Source organism: Staurois parvus, unplaced genomic scaffold (assembly GCF_062004578.1).
Source record: "Staurois parvus isolate SC_StPar_1 unplaced genomic scaffold, SC_StPar_1.0 ptg000346l, whole genome shotgun sequence".
Lineage (NCBI taxonomy): Eukaryota > Metazoa > Chordata > Amphibia > Anura > Ranidae > Staurois > Staurois parvus.
The window spans coordinates 1,310,895-1,334,850 of record NW_028318142.1 but is presented as its reverse complement, the minus strand read 5'-3'; the positions used below and the strand labels follow the sequence as shown (position 1 = coordinate 1,334,850).

At 42.8% G+C, this 23,956-nt stretch overlaps 1 protein-coding gene across 2 annotated transcripts in view; it reads left to right on the top strand.

Moving 5' to 3' along the window:
* Window positions 1-23,956, top strand: part of LOC149456878 (1-phosphatidylinositol 4,5-bisphosphate phosphodiesterase eta-2-like) — a 225,061-nt gene that overhangs the window by 166,950 nt on the left and 34,155 nt on the right. For both annotated transcript variants that reach the window (XM_089684347.1, XM_089684346.1), the window contains exons 16-18: window positions 5,498-5,582; window positions 10,059-10,205; window positions 16,813-16,892. In XM_089684347.1, the coding sequence (XP_089540473.1) occupies window positions 5,498-5,582; window positions 10,059-10,205; window positions 16,813-16,892 (312 nt within the window). The remainder of the gene's footprint in view (window positions 1-5,497; window positions 5,583-10,058; window positions 10,206-16,812; window positions 16,893-23,956) is intronic.

Here is a 23,956-nt window from a genome sequence, read left to right as displayed (position 1 = left end):
CAAAACATGGAGAAATATATGTGTGCTGGAGAGTGTACTGAACATTTTTTTTTGCCCATACATAAACGTTCCCACTAGATCCAAGCCTTATACTATGCTCTTATTTGAACCACCTGCATACTGATCACAAATCTCAACCAATGACTCCATGGAAGGTTACAGTTGCAAGAAAAAGTATGTGAACCCCTTGGGATTACGTGGAGTTTTGCATGAATTGGGCATAAAATGTGCTCTGAACATCATCTAAGTCACAACAATAGAAGAACACAGTCTGCTGAACATAATACTACACAAACATTAGATGTTGCCATGGTTAAATTGAACATAACATGTAAACATTCACAGTGCAGGGAGGAAAAAGTATGTGAACCTTTGGACTTAATAACTGGTTGACCCTCCTTTTGGCAGCAATAACCTCAACCAAACATTTCCTGTAGTTGCAGATCAGACCTGCACAACGATCTGGAGTAATTTTGGACCACTCCTCTTCACAAAACTGTTTCAGTTTAGCAATATTCTTGGAATGTCTGGTGTGAATCGCTCTCTTAAGGTCATGCCACAGCATATCAATCGGGTTGAGGTCAGGACTCTGACTGGGCCACTCCAGAAGGCGTATTCTGTGCTGTTGCAGCCATTATTTTGTTGAATTACTTGTATGCTTTGGGTCATTGTCCTGTTGCATCACCCATCCTCTGCGGAGCTTCAGTTGGCGGACAGTTTTCATACGTTTTCCTGCAAAATGTCTTGATAAACTCTGCAATTCATTTTCCCATCAATGACAACAATCCGTCCAGGCCCTGAGGCAGCAAAGCAGCCCCAAACCATGATGCTCCCTCCGCCATGTTTTACAGTGGGGATGAGGTTTTGATGTTGGTGTGCTGTGCCTTTTTTTCCTCACACATAGTGTTGTGTGTTCTTCCCAAACAACTCAATCTTGGTTTCATCTGTCCACAGTATATTTTGCTAGTAGTGCTGTGGAACACCCAGGTGCTCTTTTGCAAACTTCAAACATTCTGCAATATTCTTTTTGGACAGCAATGGCTTCCTCCGTGGTGTCCTCCCATGTACTCCATTCTTGTTTAATGTTTTCCTTATTGTAGATGTGTCAACAAAAATGTTAGCATGTGCCAGAGATTTCTGTAGGTCTTTAGCTGACACTCTGGGATTCTTCTTTACCTCATGCAGCATTCTGCGCTGTGCTCTTGCAGTCATTTTTACAGGACGACCACGCCTAGGGAGAGTAGCAACAGTGCTAAACTTTCTCCATTTGTAGACAGTCTGTCTTACCATGGACACATGAACATCAAGGCTTTTGGAGATACTTTTGTAACCCTTTCCAGCTTCATGCAAGTCCACAATTCTTGATCGTAGGTCTTCTGAGAGCTCTTTTCTGCGAGGCATGGTTCACAACAGACAGTGCTTCTTGAAACCAGTAAACCCAAAACAGATGTGTGTTTTTTAAGGGCAGGACAGCTGTCGGCAACACATCCAATATCATCACACTGATTGGAGTCAAGGTTGGCTCACTCCTGGCTCCAATTAGCTTTGGGAGAAGTCATTAAGCTAGGGCCTCACATACTTTTTCCTCCCTGAACTGTGAATGTTTACATGTTATGTGCAATTAAACCATGGCAACATCTAATTTTTTGTGTAATATTATGTTCAGCAGACTGTGTTCTTCTATTGTTGTGACTTAGATGATGTTCAGAGCACATTTTATGCCCAATTCATGCAAAACTCCACGTAATCCCAAGGGGTTCACATACTTTTTCTTTTATATATGAGGAACCCATCTCTCCCCAGCAATAGGAAACTATGAAGGATTATCATGTGACCCTTGGACCCATAAAATGTCACATAGCACTGCATCCTGTGATACACAAAGGGGTTTTTTTTACTAAAACTGCAAAATGTTAAATCTGGTGCATTGGTGCATAGTAGCCAACTAGCTTCTAACGTCAGCTTGTTCAATTAAGCTTTGACAAAAAAAAAACTGTAAGCTGATTGGTTTCTATGGAGAACTGTTCCAGATTTTGCACTCTCCAGTTTTAGTAAATCAACCCCCAAGAAATGAGTGTAGCTAAACCCACAACAGTAAAATCAATCTGTATATGCAGTAAAGCATGCTTGTTATACTCACGGTGGAACCTAAGGGGTTAATCCTCCGCATTGTATAAAAAGCCTGGCTGAGGCTGTCATCTCTGATTCTCCCCTTCTTCTACTGCCCCCAGTCAGAGCAGAATGAAAACTCCTCCAACAAGCTTTAACTAGTGCTCTGCTGAACACTGATAGAAGTCACAAGACTGCTATATACTGATGATGAGAAAAAGTATTTAGCAGTTTATATTTACTAAAATAATTGCATTTCTATGTTGTGTGTACTGTGGGTGTCGGAGATCGCCGCGCCGCTGGGCTCGGCGCAGGCGCAGTACACCTCCCTGTACGCGAGCGCCGGGACTTGGCCGACCGCGGCAATCAGGTTCGCGCATGCGCAGTAGTGACCACGGGCGCGCGCCTGGCACCAATGACAGCGCAGGGCGGGATATTTAAACGGCCCTGAGCTGTCATTCAGTGCCTTTTGGCCTCTTGTATCCTGTGAACCTGTGAACCTGTTTAAAGTAAGTTGCTGACCCGGATTGTGCCCTGACCTTGCTGTTTTCTCCTGTTCTTGACCCTTGCTTGCCTGACCTCTCTCCTGAATGCCCCCTATTGGATCTGACCTGCTGTTGCTGACCTGGCGTGTGACCCGACTATTCTTTGCCCGCTGCTCTGTACCGCACCGTCCCCATAGTTACCGACCCGGCTTGTATGACCCTGCACCTGCTCAGCCATCCATCCATCCATCCCTCTCAACGGGGTCTCCAGACCTCCTCATACCTGGCTCTCTCCCGTGGGAGCCCCTGGCGAATACCCCTACCACTGACGGGTGTCCTCAGTAGTCACGACCTGGTCCTGGGGTACTCCAAGTCCATCCCCACCATCAGGGGCCCTGGTGAACAAGTACTCTGGGGCTTAGACTCCGTGCGCTGGGAACATCCGATCAGTGGAGTGCTAGTGGTACCGCCGGGCGGTCCCTTACAGTGGGAGACCAGATATAGTGAATGCAGGGTCCTGGGTTTAGTAACACTCAGGGGCGGACTGACAACTCATGGGGCCCCCGGGCAATAGAAGATCATGGGGCCCCTGTGTCCTCACCCACACTCAAATCACACCCAAAAAAACCTATGAAAGGGACCAGGGGAATCTCATGGGGCCCCCTAGTGACCCCAGGCCCTCGGGCAGTGCCCGAGTTCCCAAATGGTCAGTCCGCCCCTGGTAACACTTTAACTACATATTGGGACTTTTAAGGTGCATACTCTCAATAATAACACAGCTTTTGTATTTTAAAAATTGATCCTTTTATTGTTTAATACAAAAGTTATTAAAAATCAGCAGACCTAAAATACCGGTAACTGTATAATTGATGGGTTTTTTATGTCTGTAGATTTTTTAATCATTTTTATATTGAAGAATAAAAAGACTTTTTTTTGTTTAACTTAATACAAACGCTTTGTTAATATTGAGGGTATGCACCTTGAAATTCCCAATTTGTAGTTTATTATTTTTATTTGGAAACTAGGCTCACTAATATGCACAAATGTACCCACTGTCTCACAGTAAGAGAAACTGCTTTTAGATGGAACCTAACCCCCTTAAAAATTATTTTCTGTTTTCCTTTATGCCTCAAATACCTGCTTTAGGATTTGTTCCACTGTAAGGGCCTGCAAGGTGCTTCAGTCACTTTTGCAAGAAAAAAAAAATCAGATCTCTTATTGAGCACCTCACGGATCAGCCTCTCACCCAGGGGCGGACTGACAACTCATGGGGCCCCCGGGTAATAGGAGATCATGGGGCCCCTGTGTCCTTGCCCAAACTCAAAAAAGCCTATCAAAAAGGTACAAGGGGCATCTCATGGGGCCCCCTACTGACCCCGGGCCCTCGGGCAGTGCCCGAGTTTCCAAATGGTCAGTCCGCCCCTGCTCTCACCCTATCTCCGTCCAATTGTCCTTTTTATGCACCTAACCCTTCTATATCTTACCCCACCATACCCTGTCTGGGTTATAGGGCTAAACTGGTGTTCTCAATCTGTTCCATATATCCAGATCCTAACCAGAATGAACCTCTTAATACTCAGGGAAAAAGCTTTCTTTTCTAGTCTAGAGACATTTCCATGAAAATTGGGTCACCTAGTTGTTTTGTTCACCACCATGAACATCTTTTCTTTGTATTGTGTACCTCTTCTTTTAAAAGATTCCAAAAAGATGCATATAAGCTCACTATCATATCATTACCATTGTTTTCTATGCCTCAATGCATAAGTCCGTGTTATCTTCAACTTCTTTTAACAGACCAAGCTGCCTAGAAAAAGTGTCAGTTATAGGGTTGAGACAAACCATTTAACACTGACGGGTGCTTACAATGATCAGCTTTTATTTATTTAGGTAAACCCTCTATCCCAAAAAAAAAAAAACTATTGCTTTAACTGCTTATAAAGTGTTAGCCGGAGTTCAGCTTTAATCTATTAGTCAAATCCATTTAATTGGTTAGTGCATCTAACATTACCCTCCCCCAGATTAACAATGCTGCTCTGCAAAGGTTTCCACCTTGCTCCTGCAGTTCAGTGGAGCCACCCTAACCCCTGGTTCACATATGTGCGGGCCATGATTTTCATTTGAATGGACTCCTGTGCCCCTGGACACACAAGGCGGAAGTCCCTGCACTACTTGGGAAATTGCAGCTCGCATGGAAACTGAGGTTCCCAGTACGGTTGCGATTTCCAATGCAGGCAGCATGCCATTAGAATTAATGGCACCCGCCTGCAGGTCCCGTATTCCTCTGTGTGGGTGGTATGGCTGCAGGTATTTATACGGATCCCACAGTGGCACCACCCACACAGATGTGAACCGAAGGTAAGAGAGGAAGTGTCTTACTGGCTGGATCACCATGAAAATATAAAGTTAAGAAAAAGAAAACAAATGCTGCAACCATGATTTAGATTTAGTAAACTGCAATATATTAATTTTTGTTTTGGGGTTTACTACTACTTTATTCTTAACTGCCTCCCGCCCGCCATATAGGGAAATGATGGACGGGTGGCGGTTCTCTCATTCTGGGAGGACGTCATATGATGTCCTCCCACTCTAACTGCGCATGCATGCCCACGGGGGTGCACGGTGCAGCAATCAGTGGTGCTCTGTGTCCCTGGGACACAGAAGATCACCAATCAGAGTAAATAGCAGATGACATCAGCTCTGTCATGTGATCAGCTGTGTCCAATCACAGCTGATGTCATGTAAACAAGGAAATGCCGGCTATCGGCAGTCCTCTCCTTATGTCAAGATACATTTTGTATAAGAAGTGGTGTTGACTGTGGAATGTGACATCCATGTCAGATATAAGGAATTGCTTTAATACAAAGTACCTTCCCTGGTCTAAAAGCTGTGTTCTTATGTTTCAGATCATCGATCCATTTGTAGAAGTTGAGATCATTGGTTTACCTGTGGACTGCTTTAAAGAACAAACTCGAGTTGTGGATGACAATGGTAAGCAACAGCCCAGCCAGGGGATTTGTTTTCTGTGGCTTTGGATGGGTGTATATGTATCAATCCTGGATGTGGATTGAGGTGTACATGAATTTACAAATCCTGAAATATCATGAAATAAGAACCAACATATCAGTTACACTGTTGTTATGCTTTGTCATATTTAAAATATATCTAAAACCAAAACTTTTTTCCACTTTTGGATAAGGTAGTGCTGGGTCAGAGCTTTATCAGTTTTTTTTACCATCTTTCTTATTGTAAAGACGCTTCCCTTGATTTCCGGTGGACACAACAGAAAAGAAGAGGAAATCTCTCCAAAGGGAAATGACCTCTTGGGCCGGGCCAGCGGTGTCAAACGCAATCTCAGTCGTGCGCCACATCAGCATTATGGTTGCCCTCAAAGGGCCAGTTGTATTTGTAAGATTAGATGTCCAAAGCACCCCACCCCCCTTACATCAAATATCAAGAGCCCCCCTGCCATCAGAAATCGAGTCCCCCACCCTTGCACCCCCTGACCTTGTGCTGCTGCCGGGAACAAACTGTTGGTGGAACTGGGAAGCAGAGAGTGCATGGTCTGGAGAAGGACCAGAGGAGGGCTGCAGTCAGCTGCCAGAGTATGCTCAATGCTGAGATCGGGGGAGGCAGAGAAGAGGGGATGCTATGGCTGCACAGAGAGGTGCAGGATCTGTAGGAGGAGTGCTGTTCTTCTCTCTGCTACCGACTGCTCCAATGGAGGGGCAGAGACGAACCTCTCCGTGGCTGCAGAGAGAAGCGCAGTATCTGGTGAAGGAGTTCTGTCGTCCTCCCTGCTGCAGACTGCTGAGATAAGGTAGGGGCGGAGAGGAGGGGGTGCCACAGCTGCAGGAGCGGTGCAAGGGCCACATGAAATGACCCGGTGGGCTGGATTCAGCCTGCAGGCCTTGTGTTTGACACGTGTCTTAGGCAGTTGTCAACAGAAAAAATGTCCCCACTGAAGGATTTCCTCTCTTCCTGCACTGGTGATAAATCAAAATGTTATATTTTCTCACTTTAGGTCCCAAAGACAATGATACCTAGAACAAACAGACAACTGAATCTTCCCAATGGGTACACAGAAAGAAGTAAAAACCTGACAGTGGTTGTACCCCCTCAGCAGTCTTTCCCAATAAAAAAAAAAATAGTTCTGACCCTATTCGGGGGTTTACACATCTGCCGGGAGCGTGTGTACATCTGACAAGTGACTGTTCTACACACCTTTGCACACCCCAACCATGTTTCTTGGCTTTGCACAGCGATAGTTGGACCTGGGACCAGCATGGCGGGTGCCAGCAGATAGAGGGGCAGGAGATCAACGAACATCTTTTTGCTGATTTCCCTTTCCTGCTAGTGACCCGGATCCAACGTGTAAATTGTCACTTCTCGGTCCTAGTGTCACAGAAGCTAATGGAGTGCAAGTTGCACTTTTATTAGTTTAACTGAAGGCCAGATGAGACCTCAGGGGTATTTTAGACACCTGATGTCTCAATAAAGAGTCCCCTATGTGAAGGAAAAAAAAAGTTCAGCAAAAAAAAAGTGTGAAGGATTAAAGTTACACCCAAGCACTTAAAATGCCCACCGAAAAAGGTGTTGAGCACCCCACATACACGCACGTAAAAGCCTAAATGCACGCCTCGGGGGCCATGCACAGCAGTGTGAGAGCAATCCTACTAAGCATATTATTTATGGTTAAAAGATAAATTCACCTTTGGGAACAAGTTGCATGTTCCACCCAGGGGCGGACTGACCATTTGGAAACTCGGGCACTGCCCGAGGTCAGTAGGGGGCCCCATGAGATGCCCCTGGTACCTTTTTCATAGGCTTTTTTGAGTTTGGGCAAGGTTACAGGGGCCCCATGATCCCCTATTGCCCCATGAGTTGTCAGTCCTCCCCTGGTTCCACCGTTTTTAAGGTGGAACATGTAACATGTTCCTGATCATGCGGGCTCTACCCGATCCCTACACTCAGTGTTGTCCCGAGGCAGGTGCGGGGGCTGCGCGCCGCACCGGGTGATACCTACCACACAGGGAGACATCCGATCCATCCTGCGGGGATCATCGGCTTTCTTTACAACTTACCTTTTCGTGGAGCGGGTCCTGTGTCACCCCATATAGGTTGCATACCGATGATCCCCGCATGATGGATCGGATCTGCAGATTGGGGAGCATAATGGATCGGAGTCCGATCCATTGAGGTCCATTCTGCAGATCTGATCCATTCTGCGGGGATTATCGGAGGGGGTGTCACCAAGTGTTATTGCACCGGGTGACACCAACCCTAGGGACGCCCCTGCCCACACTCGCTGTGACAGCAGTACGGGGAGAATTTCCCCATACTAGCTGTCACTTTTCAAAAACAGCGCAGCTGTGCGGGGCTCCTCCCACAAGGCTGCCTCATTTATTCAGAATTCTGTGAATGAATGAACTACAAGTCCTGACAGCCTTTGCGGCTGTTGGCTTGTAGTTCTCAATGAATTACCATGGTGCTGTGGATTGCTGTGGTAGTTCACAGAGTCTTCCTGTCAGACTGTATCTGCTTGTCCGTACAGGATGTATGGGCACACAGATATGCTGATAGTCTGCAGGAGTCCTGCATGGCACCAGCGATCTGTTGATCACTGGTGCAATGCATTCCAGGCTGCAGAAAAAAATAATAAATGCACATATTTTTACCTGCAAAAAAATGTGCATTTATTTTGTTTTTTTTTAAACTGAACTTATCCTTTAACTGTAAACTGATGACCTGTATTCAAGGCATTGTCTATGAATAATATGAGTAATATTTTTATTTACATTTGTCACCATTTCAAAGGCACATGCAGATTTAAAGCATGCAGATTTAAAGCATAACATATTTGATATCTATTTACTTTAGCACAATCTCATTTTTTATATTTTATTTACAAAATTGGGTGAAAATTGCATTTATGTGCCCTAAAATTAACTTCTGTGTATTTTTTTACTGAAATGTTTAATTTCATAAACCATTGCACTAATACCGTTTGACAGAAAAAATTGGAAACCATAAGTGTTTTACTCTCTAGAGCACAGGTATCAAACTGGCGGCCGTCCAGCTGTTGCCAAACTACAAGTCCCATGAGGAATTGCAAGACTGACAGTTAAAAGTATGACTCCCAAAGGCAGAGGCATGATGGGACTTGTAGTTTCAGAACAGCTGGAGGGCTGCCAGTTTGACACCCCTGCGGAGTGTCTGCTTTCAGAAAATATATAATGTATTGGGCAGGGCCGTAGATAGTTTTTTTTCCTGAGGAGGGTTCAGCCTTGGGTACCCAGAGGACAATAGTTAGGCAATGCACAAATTGTGGGTTTGGCAAAATTGCATTAACAGTGGGAGGGGCTTCAAACTTGACTCTATTCAGTGTGTACACCGTAATATATATCACAGTCCTTGTTCACAAGAAATATTCTTTAATTACTGTGCTACAAGCAAGAGCCTACCAGACATGTACAAACCTCAGCTCATTGATTTGTACAATATAAAACTCTACCCTTACATATACTTTCCTGCACACAACCTACTTCTGAAGAAGAATTTCATTAAAAGTGACTATTTGGCATCCAGAATCTGTTGTACAATATTGCATAAATAGTGCAGGAGTCAGGTGTATGTCACATACATTCTAGCATATGCAGTCCCCTTAGGCACAACTATACTGACAGCAGTAAATCCCTATGACAGCAAACAAGTGTAAAAGAACTAAGGGTGGTCGAAGGCCTCTCACTACACCAGTGCTGAAGATGAGCTCCTGATGGTGATCAATCTCACATATTCCTATCCTAGCCAAGCGGAAGGTAGCCAGCAATGCTCTGGACCGCCCTCTCAAACCTCTCAAGCCCATCTTCTAATGGTCAGTCCTGTAGGCTGGATGGAGGTGGATAAGCAGGCCCCTTTATCCCTGTAGTACAGTGGAGGTGTAAGAGCATAACTACATGTTTACAGTGACTTTCATCAGTTCTCACTTGACCTATAGACAAATGATGGCCAGACAGGACATGCATCGTTCCGGGTGGACATCACCACACACAGCGGATGACCAATTGGTACCATGTGATCTCTGTGACCCATCACAGCAGATCACATGACAATTGTACACAATGGATAGCTTTTATTCATGCCATCAATTGTGTACTATTGTGTTGAACTCTGTAATTGGTCACAGTGATCACATAGTACAGATAGGGACAATCACAACCCATCTGTACCATGTGATTAGCTGTGGCCAATCACAGCTAACCCCAATAATAAACACTGAATGAATTAATTTCATTCAGTAAAAATGTACTGGTATAAGCAATCATAGTGTGTAAAAAAAAAAAAAAATAAATAAATGGATAAATTCCTCATCACTTCCCTAAAGTAGTACAGTGTTACTATGCTTTATATACATAAGAATACGAAAACATTTTGAAGCTAATATGTGAACGTTTCATTGGCTTGTAGGTTTTAACCCAATGTGGGAGGAAACATTAGTGTTTACTATACACATGCCAGAGGTCTCTCTAATACGGTTCTTGGTGTGGGATCATGATCCAATTGGACGGGACTTCATTGGGCAGAGAACGATTTCATTCACCAGCATGATGCCAGGTGAGTTTTTCTTTTGTTATTCCTATTGAATACGGTTTTTGTTTTTCAAAAAAATGAAGCTGGGATTTGCTCACAGTTGGTCAAAATATAAAGATTCTGTCCACTTCTGGGTTAATCCAGTGCTAAAATGTCCAGGCCAGTCTGGTGTCAGCTGATCGGGAAAGACATTATGCAAGGTCCTGGTCTGCTTCCCAAGTGACTTCAGACATCAGTGCTCTGTTCACTGGAACACTCAGGATAGAGACAGGTGCTGTACTGCTGACAGATGAACTGTCACTCTGTGACTGGCAGGGCAGGAGAGGAGCACATGTGACAAATGGGGACCAAGAAATCTGTCCCCTTGCTGTCTATCCTCAGAGTCAGTAATCAGTATTCACAGTCTCTTCTGTCCCATTCATTTCCAATGTCTCTGGTAGGCCTTCTGCTTCATCCTATGTAGGAATTTACCTTTAGGCGCTCCAAGCCAAGATGCGGACCTCTCTGTACTGAGAACAATCCTAAATTTTACTATGAAAACTCATCTCTCCTCCCTATCACCTGTCACTCAGATGCATACTCAAATTCAATGCAGTTTATTATTATACTGTGTATCCCAGGGGCGGACTGACCATTTGGAAACTCGGGCACTGCCCGAGGGCCCGGGGTCAGTAGGGGGCCCCATGAGATGCCCCTGGTACCTTTTTCATAGGCTTTTTTGAGTTTGGGCAAAGACACAGGGGCCCCATGACCCCCTATTGCCCGGGGGCCCCATGAGTTGTCAGTCCGCCCCTGGTGTATCCTAACTGACTACTTCATTTTACCTTTTTTCATTCTTTGTTGTACGGCTGTACTGCCATTTTCATGGCAGGCTTTCTATTTCTAACATTTAACCTTTTCTTGCCCTTAACCCTCAGACAGACCCTAAACTATATCCTTATACTCCAAAACGAATCTATACACATCTACTACTTAAAGCCTAACTCCAGATTTCATGTCACTTTAAATAGTTTGTTTGGGCCAAGACAGCCCAAACAAACCATTTCCACTACTAGGAAATGTGCCTGTTGTCAGCATGTAATATACATACAATATAATCAACGTACAGTATACTGTGCTGCATTTCAGCCGCTTTACAGCGACTTCCCACTTTGTGGCTCCATGCACACTAACATTTTTTTAAGCTCAAAAAATGCTGGAAAAAACACACATAATAGAATGTTTAACATTTTAGTAGCATTTTAAAAGTGTTTAGGAAAAAAACGTTTTTACAGTACATGTAGGGGGGAAAAAAGAAAAAAGCTGTTAGGAGCGTTTTAGTAGCATTTAGGAACTGCCAGAAAAATGCTCCCAAAAAGTTTTGCTGCTCCTAAACTCTGAAGCTTGAAAAACATTCTAGCCTAAAATAGTGGTGCAAGGGCACATAGGATAACTCTATTTAGTTTCTAGGAGCAGAAAAAAACACTAGTGTGCATGGAGCCTAAAAACAAAATTGTGCTGCTCAGCCACTTACAGGAAGCCTTGTATATTTATGAAATACCTACCTTTCCATCTCAGCCACTCAGAGGAAGCCTTGTAGTTTGTAGTGAAATACTGTGCCGTTACATACCTTGTCACCAGTGCTGTTTCATAATAGTCCACCTCAGGGGCGGACTGACCATTCGAGAACTCGGGCACTGCCAGTAGGGTCAGGGTCAGTAGGGGGCCCCATGAGATGCACCTGGTACCTTTCATAGGCTTTTTTGGGTGTGGTTTGAGTGTGGGTGAGGACACAGGGGCCCCATGATCTCCTATTGCCCGGGGGGCCCCATGAGTTGTCAGTCCGCCCCTGGTCCAACTATAAATGCTGCAGTGCCAAAATCACAGTGCCTAAAGCCCATGTGATCACATCTTATTACTATCCTGACTTCCTCTAATATCTGCCATCTCAAGTCGCATTTTTCTTATTTTTCAATCCAACTTTTCTCTGATGTCTGCTTGCTCCAGTGTCTTTCTCCTGCTCTGTGTGGCCTTGTCTTGTTCATGTCCTATGTTTGTCTGCCTGTAGTCCTCCTCATTACTGCTATCACAGTAACAACATCTGGCCAACAAACAGTATTCGGTCTGTTTTTTGTTACTGTGGGGCCATGATGACATTCAAATGCCTGTATGTCATTGCTCTTGGTGACAGAAGGGTTCATTTCAGCATCACATCTAAAGCTGGCCATACACCAATAGAATTTTGTTCAAAAATTCTTGTTTTCATAATTTTTATTCAGTTTTCTAATTGCTAGTGGGGTCAAACCAGCAATTATTTTTGGTCATAAAAAAAGCTGGCAGGTCCTTGAATGTGGGACTGGGAACATGACTGCAATTGCTGCCCAATATCCATGACCTTACTTTTTTGTAATGTAGCAATGCTGGTTTCAGTAATTGCTCATGCTCCAAGACATTACCACGTTTTCTTTATCAAACTAAAGCAGTTTTATGGTATATGCTAGAACTGCGTATTTGTTGGATTGTACCCATTTTTTTCTCAGCATTCTCTAAAACATTTAACACAGGTTGTCCAGTATTATGGTAGAATTGTGTGACTTATGTTGCAGATGGTCATTTTTAACATGTAAACTATCCAGCTATGGCATGAGGCCAGGGGTGGGCAGGAGGGGCTGCTGCCCTGGGCGCAATGGTTTACTGTAGGGATGGGGGCACCCTCCTTTTGTTGCAAAGCTGACAGGAATAGTGACAGCAGCATCACTATACCAGCCAGCCCAGCGCTGAAAGTGGTGAGGAGAGAGCTGGGAGGCAGTGTGGGCTGTGTTCTCCCCCTTCCCCCTACTTTCCTGCCACTTGTGGTGGGATTGCATTAGAAAAACTGTGTACTTTCAAGTTCCCTTCAATAAAGAAGATACTGTTTTATATACAGTTGTGTTCAAAATAATAGCAGTGTGTTGAAAAAAGTGAATAAAGCTCAAAATCCTTCTAATAGCTTTTATTTCCATACACACAAATGCATTGGGAACACTACACATTCTATTCCAAATCAAAACATGAAGAAAAGTATATCAAATTTGTGTTGTTCCTCTAAAACAAATTGAAGAAAAGTGAATATTAGACTGTTCAAAAAAAATAGCAGTGTTTGTATTCTTCTTTACAAACTCAAACATTCACTATATAAACTGAAAAATGTTTGAAGATTTTGCTTTCCTTTGAATCACTTAATGAATATTTAGTTGTATAAGCACTGTTTCTGAGAACTGCTGTACATCTGTGTTGCATGGAGTCAACCAACTTCTAGCACCTGTGAACAGGTATTCCAGCCCAGGATGATTGGACTACATTCCACAGTTCTTCTCTATTTCTTGGTTTTGCTTCAGAAACTGCATTTTTGATGTCACCCCACAAGTTTTCTATTGGATTAAGATCCAAGGATTGGGCTGGCCACTCCATAACGTCAATCTTGTTGGTCTGGAACATTACATTGAGTTTATATAGCGCCAAAGGGTTTGCTCAGCGCTGTACAATAGAGGGGGGGACAATACATGAAACATTACAGCAACTACAAACAGCACACGAGGGGTTATAGGGCCCTACTCTTTCGAGCTTACAATCTAGGAGGGAGGGGGTAGTGGTACAGGAGGAAGTGGCTGTGGGGGATGGAGTGGTAGGAGGAATGAAGGAGAGCAGCAGTTAGGTGAGGGTGGGGTAGGCTTCCCTGAAGAGGTGGGTTTTCAGGGAGCGCCTGAAGGTGAGGAGGGAAGGTGACAGTCTGATGGATTGGGGTAGTGAGTTCCAGAGGATGGGGGAGGACCTGGAGAAGTCTTGCAGACGTGCGTGTGAGGAGGAGACCAGGGAGCAAGATAGAAGGAGGTCCTGTGAAGAGCGAAGGGTACGGGTAGGGTGGTACTTGGGAATCAGGTTGGTGAGGTAGTTAGGGGCAGTGTTGTGAATGGCTTTGTAGGTCAGAGTGAGTAGTTTGAATTTGATGCGTTGGGCGATAGGGAGCCAGTGGAGGGAGAGGCAGAGGGGGGTGGCAGAGGTGGAGCGGGTGGTGAGGTGGATGAGTCTAGCCGCTGAGTTGAGGATGGTCTGAAGCGGGGAGAGCCTGCACTGGGGTAGGCCGGTGAGGAGGGAGTTGCAGTAGTCAAGGCGTGAGATAATCAGGGAGTGCACAAGTAGTTTAGTGGTGTCTGGGGTAAGGAAGGAGCGTATTTTGGCGATATTGCGGAGGTGGAGTCTGCATGTGTTTGTGAGTGATTTGACATGAGGTTGGAAGGAGAGGTTAGAGCCAGAATGACTCCAAGGACTTTGGCTTGCGGGGCGGGATTGATGGTGGTGATGTTAGTAGTGATGGATAGGATGGGGGGGGGGGGCGCGGGCAGGAGGGAAGACGAGAAGCTCGGAACCAAGATGTTGCACGTTTACTGGTGTGTTTGGGGTCGTTGTCTTGTTGGAACACCCATTTCAAGGGCATTTCCTCTTCAGCATAAGGCAGCATGACCTCTTCAAGTATTCTGATGTAATCAAACTGATCCATGATCCCTGGTATGCGATAAATAGGCCCAACACTGTAGTATGAGAAACATCCCCATATCATGATGCTTGCACAACCATGCTTCACTGTCTTCACAGTGTACTGTGGCTTGAATTCAGTGTTTGGGGTCGTCTGACAAACTGTCTCCGGCCACTAGACCCAAAAAGAATAATCTTACTTTCATCAGTCCACAAAATGTTGTGCCATTTCTCTTTAGGCCAGTCAAGGTGCTCTTTGGCAAATTGTAACCTCTTTAGCACGTCTTTTTTTCAACAGTGGGACTTTGCAGGGGGCTTCTTGCAGATAGCTTGGCTTCACATAGGCGTCTTCTAATTGTAACAGTACTCACAGGTAACTTTAGGCCTTCTTTGATCTTCCTGAAGCTGATTGTTGGCTAAGTCCTTGCCAATTTGGCTATTCTTCTATCCATTCGAATGGTAGTTTTTCCCTCTCCAATCAACTTTTTAATCAAGGTACGCTGTTCTTCTGAACAATGTCTGGACCGACCCATTTTCCTCAGAATTTCAGAGAGAAATGCACTGTAACCAGCATGTACAACATTTGCTGCCTTCCTTTCTTAAATAAGGGCAATAATTGCCACCTGTTTTTCAAAGAATGAATGACCTCACTAATAGAACTCCACACTGCTATTATTTTGAACATGCCCCTTTCAATTAGTGATTCAATTACACAGAATCAGCAGCATGCATGTCATGACTGTTGGGTCTGTTGGATTTCTATTACTCTACTACACCTGCTAGTAAATATTTTGCCATGTAGAAACATCATTTCTACCAAAAACAGTGATTGATCAGGTTAGTGATGTGTGACTGCTATTATTTTGAACACAACTGTATGTTGTAGGATTATGCTTGTTGAGAATTATGTGTACCCAAGACTCATATTTAATGTGTACTGTATGTATAGCCAAAGTTTTTTTTTTTTGTTTTTGTTTTTTTTTTAATGTAGTATATAGGTAAAACCCCTATCAGTTTATTTTTTGCCCCTGTCTCATTCAAGAGAATTTAATTTGCTTTAAGGTTTGTACATAATAAAGCACTATGGTAATTGAGAATTCTGTTTAAATGATTCTTTCTTTATGTTTTTGAGAGTTTAATTTATTTTCTGCCTTGGAGACACAACAGGTATTGAGGGATAATATCTACAAAATGTTGGGCCATCCACTCTGAGCCAGTTGTCAACTTCCCGATTGGAAGCTTTAACTCTGATTACTGTGACAATGGTCACTCAGAAAGAAGTTGAACCTACCCAGTGGGGACACAGAAAGCAATAAAATATATACATTTTAAACTTAAACACTGGTGTGCCAAACAGTCCTCCGGCTTCTTTTTGTTTTTTGGGTACTCCAGCCAAGAAATCTCCTTGGCCAAATTTAGTTTTCTTGGGACAATCCTGTAAGTGCCTGTTCATCTGTTTATATTTCACTTTTTCCTACAAAGGAGGGCAGGTTGGGCATAAAAGAAACAATAAACCCCTTCGTTACTCTAGTGTGTTTTAATGGATGGTCAAAGGATAATCAGGCTATTAATCCTGTGTTGCAAACAGGGGCGGACTGACCATTTGAACACTCGGGCACTGAACGAGGGCCCGGGGTCAGTAGGGGACCCCATGAGATGCCCCTGGTACCTTTTTCATAGGCTTTTTGGGTGTGGGCAAGGACACAGGGGCCCCATGATCTCCTATTGCCCAGGGGCCCTATGCGTTGTCAGTCCGCCCCTGGTTGCAAACTTTTTAGGGCTATTCCTGTTCCCATAATCTTGTTTTGCGCTATATGGAGCAGGTGATGTATAATCCTGACCATCACGCAGGATGGTTAAAATTGCTGTACCAATATTTTCTTTGATTCTCTGTTATTGGAAACTTGAGATGGAGTTGCACATCTATGGGCCACCTTACTTGGCTTTCATCCCAGCGTTCCAAAAGGATCAATCCTTCCATTTTTCTTCCTTTTTATGGACTTCATACTGGGTATTGTACTTAATAGTGTCTTGCTTGTAGCAACATAGACGATCAATGGCCCTCCATAAATAATGCATGTTCCTATTATTGCTGAAATGGAAAATTACTATTAATCTTCCTTGTGCTTTCCTCCTGTAGGTTATCGACATGTGTACCTAGAAGGTATGGAAGAGGCATCTATCTTTGTTCATGTAGCAATTAATGACATCAGTGGTAAGGTGGGTGTAACTGAATTCCTGTAGCATATATTGATTCTATCAGACCTGTATTGAGCTGATGTCACATCATATGGATGTGGTACATGCACTGTATGATTTAAAAAACATGATTTAATTTAATCATTATGTTAAAGGACTGAGTAATTGAAACATTACCAATTCTTTCTTTTTCCTTCTTTTTTTGTACTGTGTTTTTACTCAAAAATATTCACTGATGTATAAAAGATTCAAAATGTTTCAGTTACAGGTGATATTGCCTCTGGTATACAATTGTCCTGTCTGATACACAGAAATTAACTTCTCATTTATTTGATGTATATTTAAGGCAGTGATTGGATTTAACTATTGATGGTGAAGGGATGGTATAGAGTGGCAGCCCCCTGCAGGCTTTAAAAAGTTTTGAAATGTGTCAGTGTTAGGTAATTTCTATTTAAATATGGAAAAATCCCAGGCTGAACCCATCTCTTACCATTGGGCATGGCCATATGCAGATATTATAGTGCTGTAGGTAGAACTTTCAATTCAGAGCCATTTATAAATGTACTAGCTCAGTCAAACATGCATGCAAGACATGACTGCCCTCAAGATACAATGGTGGTGGCACAAAAATTCTTAGATGGGGGTGGTAACCAACACTTGCAACACTACTTACCTTATCGGGCTAAAACTAAGGTCAAGGCTGCTTTCTAATCTCAGTTTGCAGCAGCCAGATAGTCGGGTTGGGTGGTGTCAATAGACCTGAGATAGGTAAGAAGTGTACAGCTCTGAGTGGGTTATTCTTCTTCCTAAGAATTGTGTAAGTTTTTTTTCCCATCATACAAGACATCTTTTTGCTGGTCAATCTTTTCATGTTGGTAGAGAAAACCTTTAGTGTGCATAAAATGACTGTTGACACCAAATTCTCCAAGGAAATATCCACAAGTATCTCTTAGGTCTACAGGACATTCATTAGGCTGAAGAGTCCAAAATCTGAACAAGGGCTACTGCTATCTCAAAAACAAAAAGGCCAATAAGTCTAAAGAACCAACATAAGCAGCATAAGTTTAAATGATGTCCGTAAGTAAGCAGATGCTTCATGTTTTAACCAAAGAAGCCTATATTACTTTTGATACTCTAGAGGGCAGTGTAAACCAAACAATTCCCATAGTGGCTTGAAATCAGGTTTGCACTTGCTAGAGTGATGTACTCCTCCATCTAATCTTTAACAAACACCCTTTTTACATTTGCTATTTTATTAGAATTGTCAACCTCCGAGCCATGGCAGTTGCTGAAATTATTTCTAAGGCTGGATTGATACTGTCGCAGTGCATTAATGTGGGTTGCAGCAACCTATTCATTTAAATGGGCTGCCTAACAAAGCAAAGAAAAAAGTGCATGCGCTATTTTATTAGCACATTGCACCACGCAGTATCATTTCTAATATCGATAATCCAAAAGTAAGAGTTTAGCTCCTACGATTCATTAAAAGTATTCAGTACTTTACTTCATGTAGGATGTGCTGTCAGCCATCATGATGTAGGTTAGTGGATAGGCACCAACATAATTCTCAGGTTAACTAATTTAGAATTCTATAGGTTAGCCATTCTCTTCTTGCATGTAGGTTAACCAGATAAGTTATGATTAGGTGAGACGAGAACCCTCCATGCTTGCAACCAAAACCCTATTACATTTGGACCCCATGAAAACTGGGGGGTGTTCTGTTATACCAATAGTGAACAACCTGATGGCTGTAGTCATCCCTTTCTGGACCATAACTGTGATGGGTGGCTTCAGTAAACTATAGAGAAGTGCAGGAAAGGTGGTAAACCAGAACTAGCGAACAGACCATCTGATCGGTGGTAGCATGTGCTCCTGGTTTTTGTTGGTATTGGTAGGGGATGCAGGCATTGGCGTGCAAGTTCAGACAAAACATAGGTTTGGATCTTCTATCAGGTTTATATTTCATTAAAGGGATGAATGGATGGATGGCGCTGGGTCCCCAAAGCTTTTTGCCTTCCCACCTTGTGGTTCGGGTGTAGTTGTGATGTGTTGTGTTTAGACACTCTGTTGTAGCTTTTCCCAGACCAAAGATCTTTAAGACTACTGTGGACTGATTGGAGAGAGAATAAAGGACTAAAGTACCACCCTACAGCGTTATAATCCAAAGTGAGGCTTGTATTTGTGTCCTTGACGGGGAGATTTATCATCTTTGTCTGTTCACTGACAACAGGAAATCTCCAGCAAGGACATAGCAAAAAACTAATGTTATAGCCTTCCCTCTGTTTATTAATAAAATTGTGCTTTTATGTTCCTGAGTAAAGATGAGCCTGAGTTGGTCCATAATTGGGTTGAGACCAAACCAGAAGGAAGCAATTACTCCTGCCTACTGCCACCCAGTCAACGGTGGCCAGGACATTCCCTGCCCTGCAGCTTCACGTACATAAAAGTGCGGGAATGCTAGTTACATCATTGACCTAATATGGCCAAATGGGTATATTACACACCTTGGATTGATGATGACCTAAAAGCTTTACTTATATATGAAAACACAACACCTTACTTTTTTGGATTTGTGTTAGAAACAATGGCATACAACCTACAATACTGTAATTTACGAGTTTGTAACAGCATAAAGTTTGTTTTTAGTTCAAGATACAGTGGTGAAGGGTATTTTTATTGCGGTCCATGTCCCTACCAGGGAGCTTCACCTTTTCTATTAGTCCCGGTGACCACTTCCACCAAGACAGAAAGTGGGAGAAATACAAACTTTTAGAGTAGTCACGAGAGCAAGGACCTAAGATAATGATTGAATGGGGACACATGTTCCAGTGACAACTGTCCACTTAGTGGATATTTCCTGTCTTATCCTGTTCCATCTCCAGGACAGGAATTAATGGAATTCTCCCCAGTAAAAAAAAAAAAAAGATGGCAAAAAATAACCTGCCAGGGGTTTTAACTAGGGTTGTACCAATACCGGTATCAGTATCGGCGCCGATACTAAGCAGTTGTCGCACTTGTGCAAATGCTTTGATACCTGAAAGCGATTTGAGCCAATACAAAATGAATGATCTCAAATCACATTGCAAAGAACCGCAAGTGATAAGGATAGGAATGTGGTTCAATTTCTGTCCGAATCACATGCGGTTTCCCTGCGGGTGTGGTGCAATTTGCAGTGAGATTTGAGCCATTGTTTTTGTATGGGCTCAAATTGCACCACAAAGGTATCGGCAAGTACTTCAGCACAAGTATCGGTACTCGTACTTGCCAATTAAAAATGGTATCGGTGCAACCCTAGTTTTAACTCTTCCTTATGCTATTAAATTTTTTAAAAAAAGGTTTTGGCTATACACTTTATGGGATGAGGTAAATGTGTTCATTGGTTATATTCAGCGATATCTTGAGCCTCTTATTTTGAACTAGCACCCTGTTTTTTAAGTGGATTGGATGTCTTTATTTCATTGTTCTTGTTTTTCTGTGTTGCTTTCAAGAAGCTGAGTGTAGGTCGTCAGCTGAGCTCAGAAACCAGCAAATCCTTAACAATTCCCTGCTTAACCCTTGCCATGAACATCACAAGCAAAAAGGGAAAACAAAACAAGCTATTATGGTGTGTAAAGTCCCACTGTGTCTCTGCCAAAGTTGAAAGTGAGGCCTTTTGCTTGAACTGCTTTTTAAACTGCTTTGTAGATGTGTCCATGTTTCCATGGAGAACCCAATGTTCCCCCGGTGAACTGCGGTGCCCACATTAGAAATGCCTAGCAATTGATTTTTGCAGAGAATTTTCTTCATTCGGTCCTCTTATATTTTCAATGAATAATTGTTATACAAATGTTTAACTTATGCTGGTTCTAATCATCTATAATCAAACATATTCATTCCTATTATCTTTTATAACTAGCTGGAACTTCAGTTCAAATTAAACCGGGAAACAGCTGTATAGACAAATGAAATATATATGTCAAAGTATTGGTATTTTGTCTTCCTTCAGTCCAGATTTAAAGAATGCAAAGACAGATTGTGACCTGTCTTTCCTCTACTGCTTAAGGCTGACATTTAACTAAAACAAAATTAGTTTCAGTCCCATCACTTACCTATAATGAAGTATGGTTCACATTGTGCAGGCAGCTGGATCCTGCAGAAATCGTCACTGTAGGGATGCCGGTCCTCTTCCTGTTTCTGAACTTCCAGGGCTGCATTGGTTAACAGCTTTGGGTCTTCAGGCAGAACAGCAGTACAGACACGCCCCCTCCTTCCTCCTCCTGCATTGAGAAACGTTCTTTCATTGATTACACTGCTTGTAACATGATCTGTGAATGGCAGGAGAGTCTGTTCGGTCACAGGATTCTCTCCCCCATTCAAAGATCGTCTGCCTGAACACCCAAAGCTGTTAACCATTGTAAACTGGAAGTTCAGAGACAGGAAGAGGACTGGCATCCCTGCAGTGAAGATTTCTCCAAGATCCAGCTGCCTGCACAATGTGAACCATTCTTCATTATAGGTAAGTGATGGGACTGAAACTATTTTTGTTTTAGTTAAATGTCAGCTTTAAGCAGTAGAGAAAAGACAGGTCACAATCTGGCTTTGCATTCTTTAAATCTGGACTGAAGGAAGACAAAATACCAATACTTTGACATATATATTTCATTTGTCTATACAGCTGTTTCCCGGTTCAATTTGAACTGAAGTTCCAGCTGGTTATAGAAGATAATAGGAATGAATATGTTTGATTATTGATTATATGTTTGATTATTGATTATTATCCAGTTGCCAGCACAACATAGGACATTTAGGACATTACAGGTAAATGATGTGACTAGAATTGTAGGGATTTTTTGTTTTGTTTTAGACAAACTTCAGCTTTTAGACAGTACAGCTTTGTCATCCTATTGCCTTCTGATTGGACAGTTAGTCACTGGTCACACCACTGCAATTTAAAATTGCGCGATTGGTGTGCAATTTCAGCACGATTTCTGAAGACTTTATTGCTACTTGTGAAGATTTTCAATGAGTTCTTGTAATTTGCAGCGCGATTACCATTATATGTATGTGAAATCGCGACAAAACTGCAGAAAAAGTAGTGCAAGAACTACTTGAGAAATCTCGCTGCAGCAAATTGCACATGTTAAGACACTGACATTCACATTCATTAGATGTGATTTCAGGTGCAATTTCAATTCGCAAATCACACCCGAAATCGTACTTGTGTGACCGGGCACTTAAAGCGGAGTTTCACTCACTCTGTACAAAAGCTGTTGCTGCTAACTTTTAAAAAAACACCCACTCACCTATCCCTCGATCCCGTGTTACCCCCGCTGCTGCCCGTTTCACCGTCCATCCTGTATTCCAGTCGCCGGCATCTTCAGTGTGGGCACCCTGCCGTGACAGCTTGTGACAGCTTGTGACTTCACAGCCGGGTGCCCATTGCGCATGTGCGAGTAGCACTGCGCTTCCTGAATGGCCCCATCGTCTTCTGGGACCTGTCACGTGTCCCACAAGACTTCGGGGAGGGAAGGAAGGAGGACAACTTCCATTTCCAATCGCCTAGGCTATCGAAGTGGAAGTGGGATTGGGTACCTGCACTGTCAAAGCTGCAAGGAGAGGAGAAAAATCGGCAGGGATTTCAAATTCCCACAGCTATCACTTCTCTCCTACTGCTGAGAATATGGAGCAACTGCCTTCATAGTATACATCCCCACATGTCCACTCTCCGGTCAGCCTGGGATCCATGCAGGGAGGTTTCTCGCATTGCTCCTGTGTGATATAACAAGCCTGGGTTCACACAGGAGCAGTGGGGAAACCACATGCGATTTGGACAGGAATCACATTCCTGTTCAAATCCCATGCTAACCTTTGCAGTGCAATTAGCATCACCACAAATAGCTCCACAAAGTATCAGTTTCAGGTATCAGGAGCATTTTCACAAGTTCAAGTACTCATGAAAATATTCGGTATCGGTGCATCCCTAGTCCTCGACTAAACCAACCAGTCAGGATTCCTAATTTTTCGAAGTGAGAGGTGATTTAATCAGTTACTGTTGGCAACAAGTCCAACTTTGTGCTCACTCTCTTTTCTCCAGTTTCCATTTTTTACCTATACATGATGCAAGGGGGATGATGAGCACAGAACATCGGTCTAAATTTTCTTTAAATAAAGTCGAAAACATGTAGAGTTTGTCTTTTAAAATATATTCTCACAAATCACTACAAATCAGTTGACTATTTTCTAGTCTCATGTAAACATAATAAGAAATCCTTTTATAAGCAATAATTGAACACACAGCTATGCTGTGTAACTGTGTGAAATATTTTAAATTACATGTTGTAGAAGTAAGTATATTATTATCATCATTGTGCTAGTTTAAGTATATTAAATTGGCAGACAACCTACAAAATATGTTCCGTATGTGGTGGGATGTGTTAATTAATGGTATGCTTACCTTAATTACATACATTTTGATGTTCATTTATATCTAGCCTCCAGAGTATACATTACAGATAAAGCTAATGTCATTTTTTCCAAAGTAAAACTAATTGGCTAATCCGGCAGTCAGATTTTTGCATTGGAATGAACGATTTCAAGTCTTTTAGCTGTCCACACAAGAAGCAATTATGACAGATCAGGGTGGTATGGATCAAATCTCTATACAATGTGGAATGACTATTCAAGGGCTCTGTATAGCAGAGAACTACCTGTTGTCCACTGGATACTAAAGAGGCACTCCATGCTGCACTCTGCATATTACACTTCATTGGTAAAATATAGGCTATGATGTGGAGCCTGTGGTGTCCTACAGATTCCTCTGTGATTAGAAAATACAACTGTCTACCTTTGACAGGCCACAAGACATGGCTTTCCTCTACTTATATATTTTTCTTCCATTAATTTTCATAGCACTCTGCTGGCTTCATAGCCCTGCAGCAATTGGGGTACCTAGCACAATTGTAAAGCACCTAAGAACAAAAATGTGATATTTTGTAGAAAACTTCATTTATGAGAAGATCAATCAATTTTTCTAAGGACTGGCATGTCCTTAGAAAAATTGATTGATCTTCTCATAAATGAAGTTTTCTTGCAATTTCCTGTTCAAA